Genomic DNA, 17,239 nt, shown 5'->3' on the forward strand with positions numbered 1-17,239 from the left:
GCTGAATTCCTCGCCAGAAGGCTGCATGCTCCAGTGCAGAGCAGAGCTCACAGCTTTATGGATGGGGTGTTTCAGTCTTTCACAGACTTCCTAGATATGTGGTTACTATACCGACAGTGAGGACTTCTCAGCACTCATGTCCTGTCTAAGACTGCCTGGCTGGGTGGTTGGATGTCAGAGAGTTATTTTACTGTTGTCACTGCAAGGAGGAGTTCAGTAGTGTCAATCAGTTCAAATCAGTTGGCTATTTGAAAGATACTCAGTCTGCCTGTCTGTCGGTCGGTCTGTTTGTCTATTCATCTGTCTGTTTCTAGGTCTGTCTGTCCGTCCGTCTGTCCATCTCTACTTCTGTCTGTCCATCAGTCTGTTTGCCTGTTTTTGTATGTGTGTTTAATGCTAATGCCTGATGCTAATGCTGTTAATATCTGCCAGATGTGCTCTGTCGTCATCTAACAGCTCGGCCTCCACTACTCTACCACCATCACAGGTCCTTAGAAAAGAGGCCCAGCAGTTAGAGCCCCGGGGCATGTGGGATGCTCTGAGAAAGGGGGCAAGCCAAGCTCTCTTTTCTGACCTGGAGGTAGCTACACAAGTCTTGTTTTCAGATGTGTCCCTTTCCTATTTAACCTGTAGATGTTTACGGGTTATTTTGATTAGGTCTGTGTAATGTTGTGTCTTACATGTCACATGATATGGATCATGCTCAATATATTGATTTATTTTGTTGTTGATGATAAACTATGTTGTTGGCCCTAGTTTGGTTGATGACTCTGATATGGCTCAGTACCATGTGTAACATGACTCTGATATGGCTCAGTACCATGTGTAACTGTCAGGAGGAGGGAAAATGCTGGAAGTTCAACGTTGGTCTCCCTGTGTTTCCTAGCCACATATGAACCATTAACATAGTCAATTGTAAAATGACTAAAGTGTGCTACATTTACACATTGATATTAGACAATTAAGGGAGCATAAAAGCATTTGTCGGCATTTGTGTTGTTCAAGAGCTCTGTATGTTGCACTTGGCTGCATGTTTCTACGTACAAGCATGTGTGTGTTTGTGTAAGTCAAATGTATTTTGCATGGTTGGGTCCTTGTAGATAAATGGTCCTCGTGGTCGGCCATAAGTGGTCCTTTTCTTTATGAGGAATGGAAGTCAGACTGAATCACAAATTTGTTTTCCCTCCCAGAATATAGATGAAAATATGACCGACACGACCCTGCTGGTTCATTTCTTCGGGAAAAAGGGAAAGGCAGAGTTGGGCTTTGATGATTTTTACAGGCAAGTAGGGAAATGTACAAAAACTCCAACTTACATCTTGCATTTGCAGTGTCAGATATATATATAATGTGCAACAAAGTACTGAGTAAGGGTCTCAATACTTTCCGAATGCGCTGTATATAATGTACAATACACAATTGTAATTTCTACTAATTATAGAAATATTTGCACATTTGAATTAATCATACTCATCCTAACTCATTGTGGTAGCTATATTCAGGTACCCAGTCCAGCGTCCCCTCTCTCTGTACTGTATGTGAGTTGGTGGTGGCATTACCTATTACCAGTGCCTCTATCTCCCTCTTCACTTCTCTGTCTCCCTCTCCATCTCTCTGTCTCTCTCTTCACCTCGCTGTCTCCCTCTCCATCTCTCTGTCTCCCTCTTCACCTCGCTGTCTCCCTCTCCACCCCTCTCTATCTCCCTCTTCACTCCTCTCTGCCTCCCTCTCCTCCCTGTCTCCCTCTCTTTCTCCCTCTCCACCCTTCTCTGTCTCCCTCTCCACCCTTCTCTGTTTCCCTCTCCACCCCTCTCTGTCTCCCTCTCCATCCCTCCCCAGATTCATGGACAACTTGCAGACAGAGGTGCTTGAGATTGAGTTCCTGTCCTATTCCAAAGGCCTGCCTATCATCAGTGAGGAGGACTTTGCCCACATCCTGTTGCGTTTCACCAACGTAGACGACATTGCAGGTTACCTGGACAATGTGCGCAAGAGCATTACAGATGAGAAGGTGATTGTGGAGCGCTTGCAATGTAGTCTTTGCCTTATGCTAACACACTCAAACACCCTAAGGCTCCCCTCACCTCAAACTACCTCCATCCTCCATCCCCCCTCACCTCAAATTAACTCCATCTCCCCTCAAAAGACCTCCATCCACCTTCACCTCAAACGACCTCCATCCCCCCTCACCCCAAACTACCTCCATCCCCCTTCACCTCAAACTACCTCCATCCCCCCTCACCTCAAACTACCTCCATCCCCCTTCACCTCAAACTACCTCCATCCCCCCTCACCTCAAATTAACTCCATCTCCCCTCACCTCAAATGACCTCCACACCCCCTTCACCTCAAACTACCTCGATCCCGCCTCACCTCAAACTACTCCATCTACCTCTATTTCCCACCTCAAACTACCTCCATCTCCCCTCAAACTACCTCCATCTCCCCTCAAACTACCTCAATCTCCCCTCACCTCAAACCACCTCCATCTCCCCTCAACTCAAATTACCTCCATCCATCTTCACCTCAAACTACCTACATCCCTCTTCACCTCAAACTACCTCTATCCCCCCTCACCTCAAACTCCCTCCATTTCCCCTCACCTCAAACTACCTTCATCTCCCCTCACCTCAAACTACCTCCATCTACCTCCATCTCACCTCAAACTACATCCATCCCCCTCACCTAAAACTACCTTAATCTCCCCTCACCTCAAACTACTCCATCTACCTCTATCTCCCACCTCAAACTACCTCCATCCCCCCTCACCTAAAACTACCTTCATCTCCCCTCACCTCAAACTACCTCCATCTCCCCTCACCTCAAACTACCTCCATTCCCCTCACCTAAAACTACCTCTATCTCCCCTCACCTCAAACTACCTCCATCTCACCTCAAACTACATCCAACCCCCTCACCTAAAACTACCTTCATCTCCCCTCACCTCAAACTACATCCATCTCACCTCAAACTACCTCCATCTCCCCTCACCTCAAACTACCTCCATCTCACCTCAAACTACCTCCATTCCCCTCACCTAAAACTACCGCCATTTACCTCCATCTCCCCTCACCTCAAACTACCTCCATCTCACCTCAAACTACCTCCATTCCCCTCACCTAAAAAGACCTTCATCTCCCCTCACCTCAAACTACCGCCATTTACCTCCATCTCCCCTCACCTTAAACTACCTACATCCCCCCTCACCTCAAACTACCTCCATCTACCTCCATCTCACCTCAAACTACCTCCAACCCCGCTCACCTCAATCTACCTCCATCTCACCTCAAACTACATCTATCCCCGCTCACCTAAAACTACCTTCATCCCGCTCACCTCAATCTACCTCCATCTCACCTCAAACTACATCTATCCCCCTCACCTAAAACTACCTCCATCCCCGCTCACCTCAAACTACCGCCATTTACCTCCATCTACCTCCATCTCACCTCAATCTACCTCCATCTCACCTCAAACTACATCTATCCCCCCTCACCTAAAACTACCTCCATCCCCGCTCACCTCACACTACCTCCATCCCCCTCACCTAAAACTACCTACATCTCATCTCAAACTACCTCCATCTCCCCTGACCTCAAACTACCTCCATCTCCCCTGACCTCAAACTACCAACGTCTCCCCTCACCTAAAACTACCTCTATCCCACCTCACCTTAAACTACCTCCATCCCCCCTCACCTCAAACTACCTCCATCCCCCCTCACCTCACACTACCTCCATCCCCCCTCACCTAAAACTACCTCTATCTATCCCCCCTCACCTTGAACTACCTCCATCCCGCTCACCTAAAACTACCTACATCTCATCTCAAACTACCTCCGTCTCCCCTCACCTAAAACTACCTCCATCCCCCTCTCACCTCACACTACCTCCATCCCCCCTCACCTCACACTACCTCCATCCCCCCTCACCTCACACTACCTCCATCCCCCCTCACCTCACACTACCTCCATCCCCCCTCACCTCACACTACCTCCATCCCCCCTCACCTCAAACTACCTCTATCTATCCCCCCTCACCTCAAACTACCTCTATCTATCCCCCCTCACCTAAAACTACCTCTATCTATCCCCCCTCACCTTGAACTACCTCCATCCCCCTCACCTAAAACTACCTACATCTCATCTCAAACTACCTCCGTCTCCCCTCACCTAAAACTACCTCCATCCCCCCTCACCTCACACTACCTCCATCCCCCCTCACCTCAAACTACCTCCATCTCCGCTCACCTCAAACTACCTCCATCCCACCTCACCTCAAACTACCTCCATCTCAGCTCACCTCAATCTACCTCCATCCCCCTCACCTCAAACTACCTCCATATCACCTCAATCTACCTCCATCCCCCTCACCTCAAACTACCTCCATATCACCTCAATCTACCTCCATCCCCCTCACCTCAAACTACCTCCATATCACCTCAATCTACCTCCATCCCCCTCACCTCAAACTACCTCCATATCACCTCAATCTACCTCCATCCCCCTCACCTAAAACTTCCTCCATCCCCCTCCTCCACCCCTTTACTGTTACCTCCCAGAAACCGCCCCTCTGCCCCCCTTAACCCTCCAGACGACCACCCCACACACCCCCTCCCCCCTTAACCCCCACCAGATGATCCCCCCTACACACCCGCTCAGCCCTTTGCCCTTGACTCACCAACACCCCCTGGCCCCCAAGGCAACTCAGCCTAAATACCCTCATAGCCTTTTGTTCCAAACACATGCAAGTGTGCTTTACTTAGTTTGGAAGTGTGAGATTGATTTAGTCAACCAGTAATCAACTGGTCATTCTCATGTTTTTCAATCAATTAAATCTTATTTTCTATTTTCAGTTTTGACAAAAAATAAGATTAAATGTTACTTATTTAGCAATAAACTGAGTGGCAATAATGTGTAGAGTGGTATCAGGTAACAAGCTTGCCATAACATAGATAGTGATACACCAAGATGGAATGGAATTTCTTATTGTGTAATTTCTGTTCTGTGGTATTACTGAAATGATTAATGTGGACATACTATCTAACCAAATACTTGTCTGAAAACTTCTCTGTTGTTTTTCACTTGCGGTGAAGACAACCGTGAATTAGTTGCTGAGTGAAACTTTCACATTTTAGGTTTTTAGTTTGTTTTTCATTCGACACACTGACCCGCACATAAGGAGGTGAGCAGCTTCTCAGCGGGCCGAGTAGCTTGTTGCTAGATCGCCATTGATAATCAAGTGGGTCTCGTCGTTGTGCTAAGAGATAGTTTATGGAGCTTGCTTTGTTAAAATAGCAAAGTGTCACAAATGGCTCGTTACATCATTTGTTAGGCTCAGTGTGTTGGTTGTGTTGGAGGGGCCACTGAGGGAGGGAGCGAGCTATAGGAGTTTCTAGTAGCAGTGTGTTGGTTGTGTTGGAGGGGCCACTGAGGGAGGGAGCGAGCTATAGGAGTTTCTAGTAGCAGTGTGTTGGTTGTGTTGGAGGGGCCACTGAGGGAGGGAGCGAGCTATAGGAGTTTCTAGTAGCATTGGGATGGTTGTGTCGGAGGGGCCACTGAGGGAGGGAGCGAGCTATAGGAGTTTCTAGTAGCAGTGTGTTGGTTGTGTTGGAGGGGCCACTGAGGGAGGGAGCGAGCTATAGGAGTTTCTAGTAGCAGTGGGATGGTTGTGTCGGAAGGGCGCCGGAGGGAGCGAGCTATATGAGTTTCTAGTAGCATTGGGATGGTTGTGTCGGAGGGGCCACTGAGGGAGGGAGCGAGCTATAGGAGTTTCTAGTAGCAGTGGGATGGTTGTGTTGGAGGGGCCACTGAGGGAGGGAGCGAGCTATAGGAGTTTCTAGTAGCAGTGTGTTGGTTGTGTCGGAGGGGCCACTGAGGGAGGGAGCGAGCTATAGGAGTTTCTAGTAGCAGTGGGATGGTTGTGTCGGAGGGGCCACTGAGGGAGGGAGCGAGCTATAGGAGTTTCTAGTAGCAGTGGGATGGTTGTGTCGGAAGGGCGCCGGAGGGAGCGAGCTATAGGAGTTTCTAGTAGCAGTGGGATGGTTGTGTCGGAGGGGCCACTGAGGGAGGGAGCGAGCTATAGGAGTTTCTAGTAGCATTGGGATGGTTGTGTCGGAAGGGCGCCGGAGGGAGTGAGCTATAGGAGTTTCTAGTAGCAGTGGGATGGTTGAGTGGACATCAATAGGGCCTGTGTTTGACTCATCTGCCAACCCTGCGATGTTTGGGATTCAGACCCCTTTTGTTTTTGTTTATGTAAGTGTTAGGTTAATCTGCTTTAGAAAACTCTACAAACACTCTGACCTTTTCCCCAAAAGCTACAATCAACTCATAGTATCCATACCAGGGGGGAACAACCCAGCGATGTATACTCTGTCTGTTTGGTCATTTTCCTGCCTTTGTGTCTGTTATCTGTGTGATGTCTTCAAGGTCCCGCGGACACTAAAGGCTTCCCTCTGGTTTAAGTGGAGTAGATTATGTGTCATGTGAAGTGCTGTTGCATTGTCTGGCTGGCCTTTTGGGTTGGGACATCTAGTCGTTTGCTTTATGTGTAATTCATTCCTGTCTCTCTCACGCCGTTTGAGCCTCAGATTTGACTCCTTTTTTTACATTTATACTTTAATATATAATAGAGAATCTTTTTCATTTTTTATTGATTTGAGTTGAGATAAATTACTGTTTAGTCTGCTTTGTAAAATGAATATTTATTTGATTTGACTTTGATTTGAATTTGACTTTTTTAATCTTGTAGGGAATCACCTTTGATGAGTTCAGATCCTTCTTCCAATTCATGAACAACTTGGAGGATTTCGCTATAGCCATGCAAATGTACAACTTTGCCAACCGTTCCATTGGCCAAGGTTTGTTCCAATCATTCCATTGTCCAAGGTTTGTTCCAATCATTCCATTGTCCAAGGTTAGTTCCAATCATTCCATTGGCCAAGGTTAGTTCCAATCATTCCATTGGCCAAGGTTTGTTCCAATCATTCCATTGACCAAGGTTAGTTCAAATTGTTCCATTGGCCAAGGTTAGTTCCAATCATTCCATTGGCCAAGGTTTGTTCCAATCATTCCATTGGCCAAGGTTGTTCCAATCGTTCCATTGACCAAGGTTAGTTCCAATCATTCCATTGTCCAAGGTTTGTTCCAATCATTCCATTGTCCAAGGTTTGTTCCAATCATTCCATTGTCCAAGGTTTGTTCCAATCATTCCATTGTCCAAGGTTTGTTCCAATCATTCCATTGTCCAAGGTTTGTTCCAATCATTCCATTGTCCAAGGTTTGTTCCAAACGTTCCATTGTCCAAGGTTTGTTCCAATCATTCCATTGTCCAAGGTTTGTTCCAATCATTCCATTGTCCAAGGTTTGTTCCAATCATTCCATTGTCCAAGGTTTGTTCCAAACGTTCCATTGGCCAAGGTTTGTTCCAAACGTTCCATTGGCCAAGGTTAGTTTCACTCTTTATTTGATTTGTTTGACTACTGAAATACATGGACGAGGAATAACCACACTGTTTTTACACTGTTCCATTGTTCCACTCTTCAACTGTTCCACTGTTCCACTCGTCCACTGTTTACACTGTTCCACTCTTCAACTGTTCCACTCTTCCACTGTTAACACACCATCTATACACTATGACTGCGTCCCAAATGGCACCATATTCCCTATATAGTGCACTACTTTTGACCTCATTGACCCTGGTATATGGAAAAGGGTGCCATTTGGGACGGAGACTACAATGGTAGTCCAACTTAGTGGCACAAATAGTGGCGTGCTGATTCTGTTCCCCTCGTCCCTCTCAGATGAGTTGGCCCGTGCAGTCTATGTGACGACGGGGCTGAAGCTGACTGAACACCTGGTCAACACTGTGTTCCACATCTTCGACGAGGACCGTGACGGACAGCTCAGTTACAAGGAGTTCATTGGTGTCATGAAGGACCGGCTGCACCGCCGCACGGTAAGGAGAGGGGCAGGCAGGCAAGGAGGGAGGGAAGGAGGGTAAGACAGGCAGGGAGGGAAGGAGAGTAAGACAGGCAGGGAGGGAAGGAGGGTAAGACAGGCAGGAAATGAAGGAGGGTAAGACAGGCAGGAAAGGAAGGAGTGTAAGACAGGCAGGAAAGGAAGGAGTGTAAGACAGGCAGGCTGGGAAGGAGGAGGCAGGGAGGTAAGGAGGGTAAGACAGGCAGGGAGGGAAGGAGGGTAAGACAGGCAGGGAGGTAAGGAGGCAGGCTGGGAAGGAGGAGGCAGGGAGGTAAGGAGGGTAAGACAGGCAGGGAGGGAAGGAGGGTAAGACAGGCAGGAAAGGAAGGAGTGTAAGACAGGCAGGGAGGTAAGGAGGCAGGCTGGGAAGGAGGAGGCAGGGAGGAAGGGTGGAGTAGAGTTGTGTGGAGGCCGTCAGGATAGCTGATAGAGGTATAGTCCTTCATATGTAATGGGAACAGGGATGAATAGATCATGTTCACAGAATCTGTCTAAACAGAGCAATGCATGTTTATCATAAGCTATGTTTAGAATTACCATGTCTTATATGTTGATAGTTTAGACACAGTCACTATCTAATGTTGATAGTTTATAAAGAGTCACTATCTAATGTTGATAGTTTATGGAACAGTCACTATCTAATGTTGATAGTTTAGATAGTGACTGGTCCCTAATGTTGATTGTTTGGGGAGCAGTCACTATCTAATGTGGATAGTTTAAAAAGAGTCACTATCTAATGTTGATCGTTTAAACACAGTCAGTATCTAATGTTGATAGTTTAGACACAGTAACTATCTAAGGTTGATAGTTTCGACACAGTCACCACCTAATGTTGATAGTTTACACACAGTCACTATCTAGTGTTGATAGTTTATGGAAGAGTAACTATCAAATGTTGATAATTTAGACACAGTCAGTATCTAATGTTGATAATTTCCACACAGTCACTATCTAATGGTTGTTTACACACTGTCACTATCTAATGTTGACCGTTTAGGGAACAGTCACTATCTAATGTTGACCGTTTAGGGAACAGTCACTATCTAATGTTGACCGTTTAGGGAACAGTCACTATCTAATGTTGACCGTTTAGGGAACAGTCACTATCTAATGTTGACCGTTTAGGGAACAGTCACTATCTAATGTTGATCGTTTAGACAGTCACTATCTAATGTTGACCGTTTAGGGAACAGTCACTATCTAATGTTGATAGTTTAGACAGTCACTATCTAATGTTGATAGTTTAGACACAGTCACTATCTAATGTTGATAGTTTAGACAGTCACTATCTAATGTTGATAGTTTAGACACAGTCACTATCTAATGTTGATAGTTTACACACAGTCACTATCTAATGATAGTTTAGAAATAGTCACGATCTAATGTTGATAGTTTAGACAGTCACTATCTAATGTTGATAGTTTAGACACAGCCACTATCTAATGTTGATAGTTTACACACATTCACTATCTAATGTTGATAGTTTAGACAGTCACTATCTAATGTTGATAGTTTAGACACAGTCACTATCTAATGATAGTTTAGAAATAGTCACGATCTAATGTTGATAGTTTACACACAGTCACTATCTAATGTTGATAGTTTAGAAATAGTCACTATCTAATGTTGATAGTTTACACACAGTCACTATCTAATGTTGATAGTTTACACACAGTCACTATCTAATGATAGTTTAGAAATAGTCACGATCTAATGTTGATAGTTTAGACACAGTCACTATCTAATGTTAATAGTTTAGGGAACAGTCACTATCTAATGTTGATAGTTTAGACACAGTCACTATCTAATGTTGATAGTTTAGACACAGTCACTATCTAATGTTGATAGTTTAGACAGTCACTATCTAATGTTGATAGTTTACACACAGTCACTATCTAATGTTGATAGTTTAGACACAGCCACTATCTAATGTTGATAGTTTAGACAGTCACTATCTAATGTTGATAGTTTAGACACAGTCACTATCTAATGTTAATAGTTTAGGGAACAGTCACTATCTAATGATAGTTTAGAAATAGTCACGATCTAATGTTGATAGTTTAGACAGTCACTATCTAATGTTGATAGTTTAGACACAGCCACTATCTAATGATAGTTTAGAAATAGTCACGATCTAATGTTGATAGTTTACACACAGTCACTATCTAATGTTGATAGTTTAGAAATAGTCACTATCTAATGTTGATAGTTTACACACAGTCACTATCTAATGTTGATAGTTTACACACAGTCACTATCTAATGATAGTTTAGAAATAGTCACGATCTAATGTTGATAGTTTACACACAGTCACTATCTAATGTTGATAGTTTAGAAATAGTCACTATCTAATGTTGATAGTTTACACACAGTCACTATCTAATGTTGATAGTTTACACACAGTCACTATCTAATGATAGTTTAGAAATAGTCACGATCTAATGTTGATAGTTTAGACACAGTCACTATCTAATGTTAATAGTTTAGGGAATAGTCACTATCTAATGTTGATAGTTTAGACACAGTCACTCTCTAATGTTGATAGTTTAGACACAGTCACTATCTAATGTTGATAGTTTAGACACAGCCACTATCTAATGTTGATAGTTTAGACACAGCCACTATCTAATGTTGATAGTTTAGACAGTCACTATCTAATGTTGATAGTTTAGACACAGTCACTATCTAATGTTGATAGTTTAGACACAGTCACTATCTAATGTTAATAGTTTAGGGAACAGTCACTATCTAATGTTGATAGTTTAGACACAGCCACTATCTAATGTTGATAGTTTAGACACAGTCACTATCTAATGTTGATAGTTTAGATACAGTTACTATCTAATGTTGATAGTTTAGATACAGTCACTATCTAATGCTGATAGTTTAAGGAACAGTCACTACCTAATGTTGATAGTTTAGATACAGTCACTATCTAATGTTGATAGTTTAGGGAACAGTCACTATCTAATGTTGATAGTTTAGGGAACAGTCACTATCTAATGTTGATCGTTTAGACAGTCACTATCTAATGTTGATCGTTTAGACAGTCACTATCTTATGTCAATGTCGCAAATACATGAGAACAAACAGTTTTCATATTCATTATTTGTTTTACATTGGTTCATGTTCATTGGTTCTTGTTCATTTATTCATGATCATTTGTTCATGGTCATTGGCTCATGGTTAATGGTTAATGGTCAAATAAGTCGCTTATCTGACATTTTGACGGTCAGGTGATTTCACTGTCTCAATTCCACTTCTAAATTCTGCTTCCAATTCTTGTGAAGATTTGCCTCCACCTAGTGGCGGATAATGACCATTGTATTTTACATTTTCTGTTTACATTATTCTCTATTTCTCTTTCTCTCTCTATCTCTCTATCTCTCTCTCTCTCTCTTTATCTCTCTCTCTCTCAGGCGTTTAGAGTGGATGACAAGAAGAAGTTCACCTCTTTCAAGTCCTGTCTGAAGAAGGAGATCTCGTCAGGCAGATAGGTATATCTAGACACTTTGTTCAATCCACAATAGAAGTATAGTTAACTTCTTGGCACTACCCATCCCGTTAGCGGGATCATTTTCGTCCTGAACCGCTGAATAGCAGTCAAATAATATTAGCAAAAAATATTCATATTCATGAAATCACATGTGCAATATTGCAAAACACAGTTTAGCCTTTTGTTAATCCACCTGTCGTCTCAGATTTTGAAATTGTGCTTTACAGCGAAAGCAATCCAAGCGTTTGTGTAAGTTTATCGATAGCATAGCATAACATCATGTACACTTAGCATCAGGAAGCTTGGTCACGAAAATCAGAAAAGCAATCAAATTAATCGTTTACCTTTGATGATCTTCGGATGTTTTCACTCACAAGACTCCCAGTTACACAACAAATGTTCCTTTTGTTCCATAAAGATTATTTTTATACCCAAAATACCAACATTTGTTTGTCGCGTTATGTTCGGAAATCCACAGGAAAGAGCGTTCACGACAATGCAGATGTATATTCCAAATAATATCCATAATGTCCACAGAAACATGTCAAATGTTTTTTATAATCAATCCTCATGTTGTTTTTAAAATATATATTAGATAATATATCAACCGAGTGTGTAGGTTTTTCAATAACAGCTGGAGGAACAATGGCGGCTTTCCTCAGTTGCGCAAAAACTCCCTCTGAGAGCCCCCACCTATCCACTTATGCAATGTGATCCTTCACGCTCATTTTTCAAAATAAAAGCCTGAAACTATGTCTAAAGACTGTTGACACCTTAGGGAAGCCATAGAAAAAGGAATCTGGTTGATATCCCTTTAAATGGAGGATAGGCTTGCATAGGAACAGAGAGGTTTCAAAATAAGAGGCACTTCCTGATTGGATTTTCCTCAGGCTTTCGCCTGCAATATCAGTTCTGTTATACTCACAGACAATATTTTTACAGTTTTGGAAACACTAGAGTGTTTTCTATCCTAATCTGACAATTATATGCATATTCTAGTTTCTGGGGCTGAGAAATAGGCAGTTTCAAATGGGTACGTTTTTTAGCCAAAAATTAAAATACTGCCCCCTACACGCAAAAGGTTAATGCTATTTTGATTTGGAGATATAGATGCCACCATAACACATTATGATGGTCTTTGTTCCAGGTCCTTCTTCAAAGGAGCTTAATTTTTTATGAAGTAGATAGAACAATCTCTCTTTTCAACTAGTGAAGTGGTATGTTAAGTTAGCTCCTGGGATGTGATATGTTGAGTCAGCTCCTGGGATGTGGTATGTTAAATCAGCTCCTGGGATGTAGTATGTTAAGTCATCTCCTGGGATGTAGTATGTTTTGTCAGCTCCTGGGATTTGGTATGTCAAGTCAGCTCCTGGGATGTGGTATGTTAAGTCAGCTCCTGGGATCTGGTATGTTAAGTCAGCTCCTGGGATCTGGTATGTTAAGTCAGCTCCTGCAATTTGGTATGTTAAGTCAGCTCCTGGGTTGTGGTATGTTAAATAATCTCCTGGGATGTAGTATGTTAAGTCATCTCCTGGGATTTTATATGTTAAGTCAGCTCCTGGGATCTGGTATGTTAAGTCAGCTCCTGGGATGTGGTATGTTAAGTCAGCTCCTGGGATGTGGTATTTTAAGTCATCTCCTGGGATGTAGTATGTTAAGTCAGCTCCTGGTATGTGTTAGAGTTCCACACTAAACTCTTGTCAGCCTCAGCATTGAGTTATACTGTAATATTAAGGCCTGATTAACTGCTACCAGACACCAGCTTAACTCTGCATACATGAGCGGTCCGATTTAAACCCATATGAATGTTTCACAAGAAACAAACCATACTGCTCAAACAACGTGATGAAACAACACAAGGCTGGCACTGGGTCCATTTACCGTACAAACTGATCTGCATGTTTTTACATTGGACTAAAAGATAAAAACATCGTCTCCAAGTGTATTTTATAGAACATAGTATAGAACATAGCATTCCAAATGGCATCCTATTCCCTTTATAGTGCGCTACATTATAGGGCTCCGGTCAAAAGTAGTGCATTATATAGAGAATAATGCACTAAATAATGGGTATTAATATATGGGAAGGCTTTCTACTCGATGTTGGAACAATGCTGCGGGGACTTGCTTCCATTTGGGAAATTAGGCCTGGTTCGCAGTCAGCGTTCCAATTCATCCCAAAGGTGTTCGATAGGGTTGATTTGGCCAGTCAAGTTCTTCCACAACGATCTCGACAAACCATTTCTGCATGGACGTCACTTTGAGCACGGGGGCATTGTCATGCTGAAACAGGGCCTTCCCCAAACTGTTTCCACAAAGTTGGAAACACAAAATCATCTAGAATGTCATTGTATGCTGTAGCTTTAAGATTTCCCTTCACTGGAAGTAAGGGGCCTGGCCCGAACCATGAAAAACAGTCCCATACCTCCTCCACCAAGCTTTACAGTTGGCACTATGCATTGGGAGATGTAGGCCAACCCAGTTTCGTCTATCGGACTGCCAGATGGTGAAGCGTGACTCATCACTCCTCCAGAGACCAATGGTGGCAAGCTTTACGCATCTCCATGGCATTGCACATGGTGACCTTACGTTTGTGTGTGGCTCCTCGCCCATGAAAACCCATTTCATGAAGCTACCGACAAACAGTTTTTGTTTTGACATTGCTTCCAGAGGTAGTTTGGAAGTCGGTAGTGAGTGTTGCAACCGAGGACAGACCATTTTTTACACGTTACTCCCTTCAGCACTCGGCGGTCCCGTTCTGTGAGCTTATGTGGCCTACCACTTCGCGACTGAGCCGTTGTTGCTCCTAGATGTTTCCACTTCACAATAACAGCAACTCTAGCAGGGCAGAAATTTGACGAACTGACTTGTTGGAAAGGTGGCATCCTATGATGGTTCTATGGAGATTGCATGGTTGTGTGTTCGATTTGATACACCTGTCAGCAATGGATATGGCTGAAATAGCCAAATCCACTCATTTGAAGGGGTGTCCACATACGTTTGTATATAAATAGTGTATGTGCACATTTTAGACCGTTCCATTGGTCCTTAAATACAATACAATATACACCAACCAAGGGCACTGGGTCATGGAAAACAAACTTGCCCAATTATGTTGCTATACAAACACTAGATTGCTAATGCAATGTGTTGGCCAATGAGAGGCTCTGAAGCCACCATCTTCCATATTGGTATTCCTCAGTAGGAGCTGTTCCTCCATTAATGGACTTCTACAGTATTTGAAACAAATTTTTCAAGCACAAAATTACATGCATTTAAGTATTTCTCTCTTGTAATGATGACAGCAACTTTAGCCCTCTAACCAATCTACTTTAAAGCTGAAATCTGCATAATGGGAAACAGCGCCACTGTTCGCCCCAGCACATTTGTTATTGTTTTTGTTTTGTTGATTAAACAAAGGAGAGGAGCATCCAGCATTGTCGTAAAAAAATGTTTCGTACATACTGTCATGACGTTTGCCTGGGGTTAGGTTCATGACAGTCATAAATACATCTTCCCCCCCTTTTTTCCTCTCTCTACCCTACTGATGTTACATTTGCAAACCCTTGGTTAACATAGAGATTCTGGGAACATCAGAAGGTGGGGGGAAATGAACAATATTCTGGTAATCTGACCAATTGAACATATGCGGTGGTACTTAATGAATATGTTGTCAGTTCGGTTGTCATCTGAGACATTCTCATCAATGATAAGATGACAAACTCTACAGTGGAAAGCCTACACATCAGAGTTATCGGATTCACATGGAATTGTTGTTCAATTTAAATGTTTGAATATGAAATTATTCGTGATGGGATGAAATGTGATTTTAGCTTCTAAAATATGAGATTTGGGTTTTCATAAGATAGGGCTCTGCTCAGTCAGTGGCCCGCCCCTGTGAAGGGACATTGTAACGGTTTTGACTTGAGGTTATTTTTTTATAGGGGTGCCAGGTAGGTTGTGCCTACCAGAGAAAACATTGGTTTCTCCTTTTAGTTTGGGAGGGAATGAGTCCCATCTGGTCCGTCAAGTCTACACCATACAAAGGACTTATGTAAACGTCAGAAGGGAAATCAACTTTTCATAAACCCTTAAAACATTGAAAGAACTTCAAAAACAACTATTCTTTTGCGTGGGTTGTATTAGCAACATCAATGGATTACACACACATAATAATATAACACAATGAGTTCTGGTTCCTCCAGAAATGTCCTGTACCTCGGGCCTAAAAAGAGTCCCGCCCGGTAAAGGAGTTCAGTGAACTCAAGTGACTTTGGTCACGCAATGTTGGTCCGTTCATTCCGTGTAGCGTAAACCCAGTATTAAATCATACAATCAATATAACCATTTTACCACAGAACTTTAAAGCGTATCTGCTCTTACTAATTCCTCAACTACATCTAACTACATAAATCATCACCGTATACATCATATCAAAACAAATGAAATACCGTATACAAAAAAGGTGGTAGTCAGTCGGTCAGTCAGACAATCCAATCCGCCAACAGATCTCCAGCGGAGAAAGGCCACGAAGAATAGAGAGGAGTAGTCCACGGACGCAAAGAGTGGATCCGATCCTGGGTAAACTCTCAGGCTACAAAACACACGTTTAACAGCAACAAAACAACCGGAATAGAGAAGCTTCGGGAACACATCCTCAGTCACGTCTCCATCACAAACGCCACTTTTGCGCAGCTGATGCTGGCTATTTAATTGGGAATTAAAGGGAAAGCACCCTATTGGAAGGAGAAGCACTGAGACGGCTCAAAATAATTCAGGGCCGTCACACACCCCCTCCCCTGGAAAAAGCCGACCATTGCCCTGGAAGGCACATCTTGGTCGGGGTAACCGAGAAAGGTCTCCTCATCACTTTCCTCTACAAAAAATTCTCATGACTTTTTGGAGCTCACGCTCCTCAGCTGAGGGGTCACAGGCCTTAAGGTGTGAGACTTCTGGGTCTGGGAATCCGAGAAAAGTCTCCTCACTTTCCTCTTCAAAGATATCCAAGATCTTGCGGCGCTCAATCGCCTCCAATTCCTCAGCCGAGGGGTAACAGGCCTTAAGGCGTGAGACATGGACAACGCGCATATCTTCACCTGTGTCCTCTTTCACCACTCGGTAGTTCAAAGGGCCCATCTGCTCCACAATCCTATATGGTCCTTGCCATTTAGGAGCGAGCTTGGCAGAGAAGAATTGTTCAGCTTTCGAGTAAGGATGAGAGCGAAGCCACACCCGATCACGAAGCTGAAACTGCATGTCTCGTCTGTTCTTATCATAATTTCTCTTCTGCTTGAGTCGAGCCTGGGTCATGTTCTTTGAGACAAGAGCTCTCAAGTCATGGAGATGGACTACCTGGTCATAGCAAGCAGCGTCTGGAGTAATCTGCTGGGGCTGTAGCACCATATCCAAGGGTCCTCGGAGGGGACGACTTAGGTTCAGCTCTGCAGGTGTGACTCCAGTGGACTCTTGCACAGCAGAATTCAGGGCAAATCGAAACTCGTGAAGGTGCTTGTCCCAGTGTTTGTGCTGGGTCCCTACATAGGAAGCAATCATTGTCTTCAAGGTTCGATTTACTCTCTCAGTGAGATTGGTCTGTGGGTGATAGGCCGTGGTCAACTTCTGTCTCAGGTTCCATCTTTGGCAGGTCTCCTCAAAGAGATCAGAGACAAATTGGGAACCTCGATCAGACAGGATGTAATCAGGCACTCCCCAGCGAGTCAGGATCTCTTTCGTAAGGATGTTAGAGACGGTCCTTGCTGTGGCCT

At 43.5% G+C, this 17,239-nt stretch overlaps 1 protein-coding gene across 4 annotated transcripts in view; it reads left to right on the forward strand.

Annotated features, from left to right (window-relative positions):
- The window catches only part of LOC139391186 (calcium uptake protein 3, mitochondrial-like), a 48,128-nt gene that overhangs the window by 16,917 nt on the left and 13,972 nt on the right, over positions 1–17,239 (forward strand). For 2 of the 4 annotated variants that reach the window (XM_071138773.1, XM_071138774.1), the window contains 6 exons: positions 488–580; positions 1,191–1,282; positions 1,840–2,011; positions 6,750–6,858; positions 7,801–7,955; positions 11,398–11,475. In XM_071138773.1, coding sequence (XP_070994874.1) covers positions 488–580; positions 1,191–1,282; positions 1,840–2,011; positions 6,750–6,858; positions 7,801–7,955; positions 11,398–11,475 — 699 coding nt within the window. The remainder of the gene's footprint in view (positions 1–487; positions 581–1,190; positions 1,283–1,839; positions 2,012–6,749; positions 6,859–7,800; positions 7,956–11,397; positions 11,476–17,239) is intronic. The other 2 variants (XM_071138776.1, XM_071138775.1) reach the window with 1 other exon arrangement.

Source organism: Oncorhynchus clarkii, chromosome 31 (assembly GCF_045791955.1).
Source record: "Oncorhynchus clarkii lewisi isolate Uvic-CL-2024 chromosome 31, UVic_Ocla_1.0, whole genome shotgun sequence".
In the NCBI taxonomy this organism is placed as follows: Eukaryota; Metazoa; Chordata; class Actinopteri; order Salmoniformes; family Salmonidae; genus Oncorhynchus; species Oncorhynchus clarkii.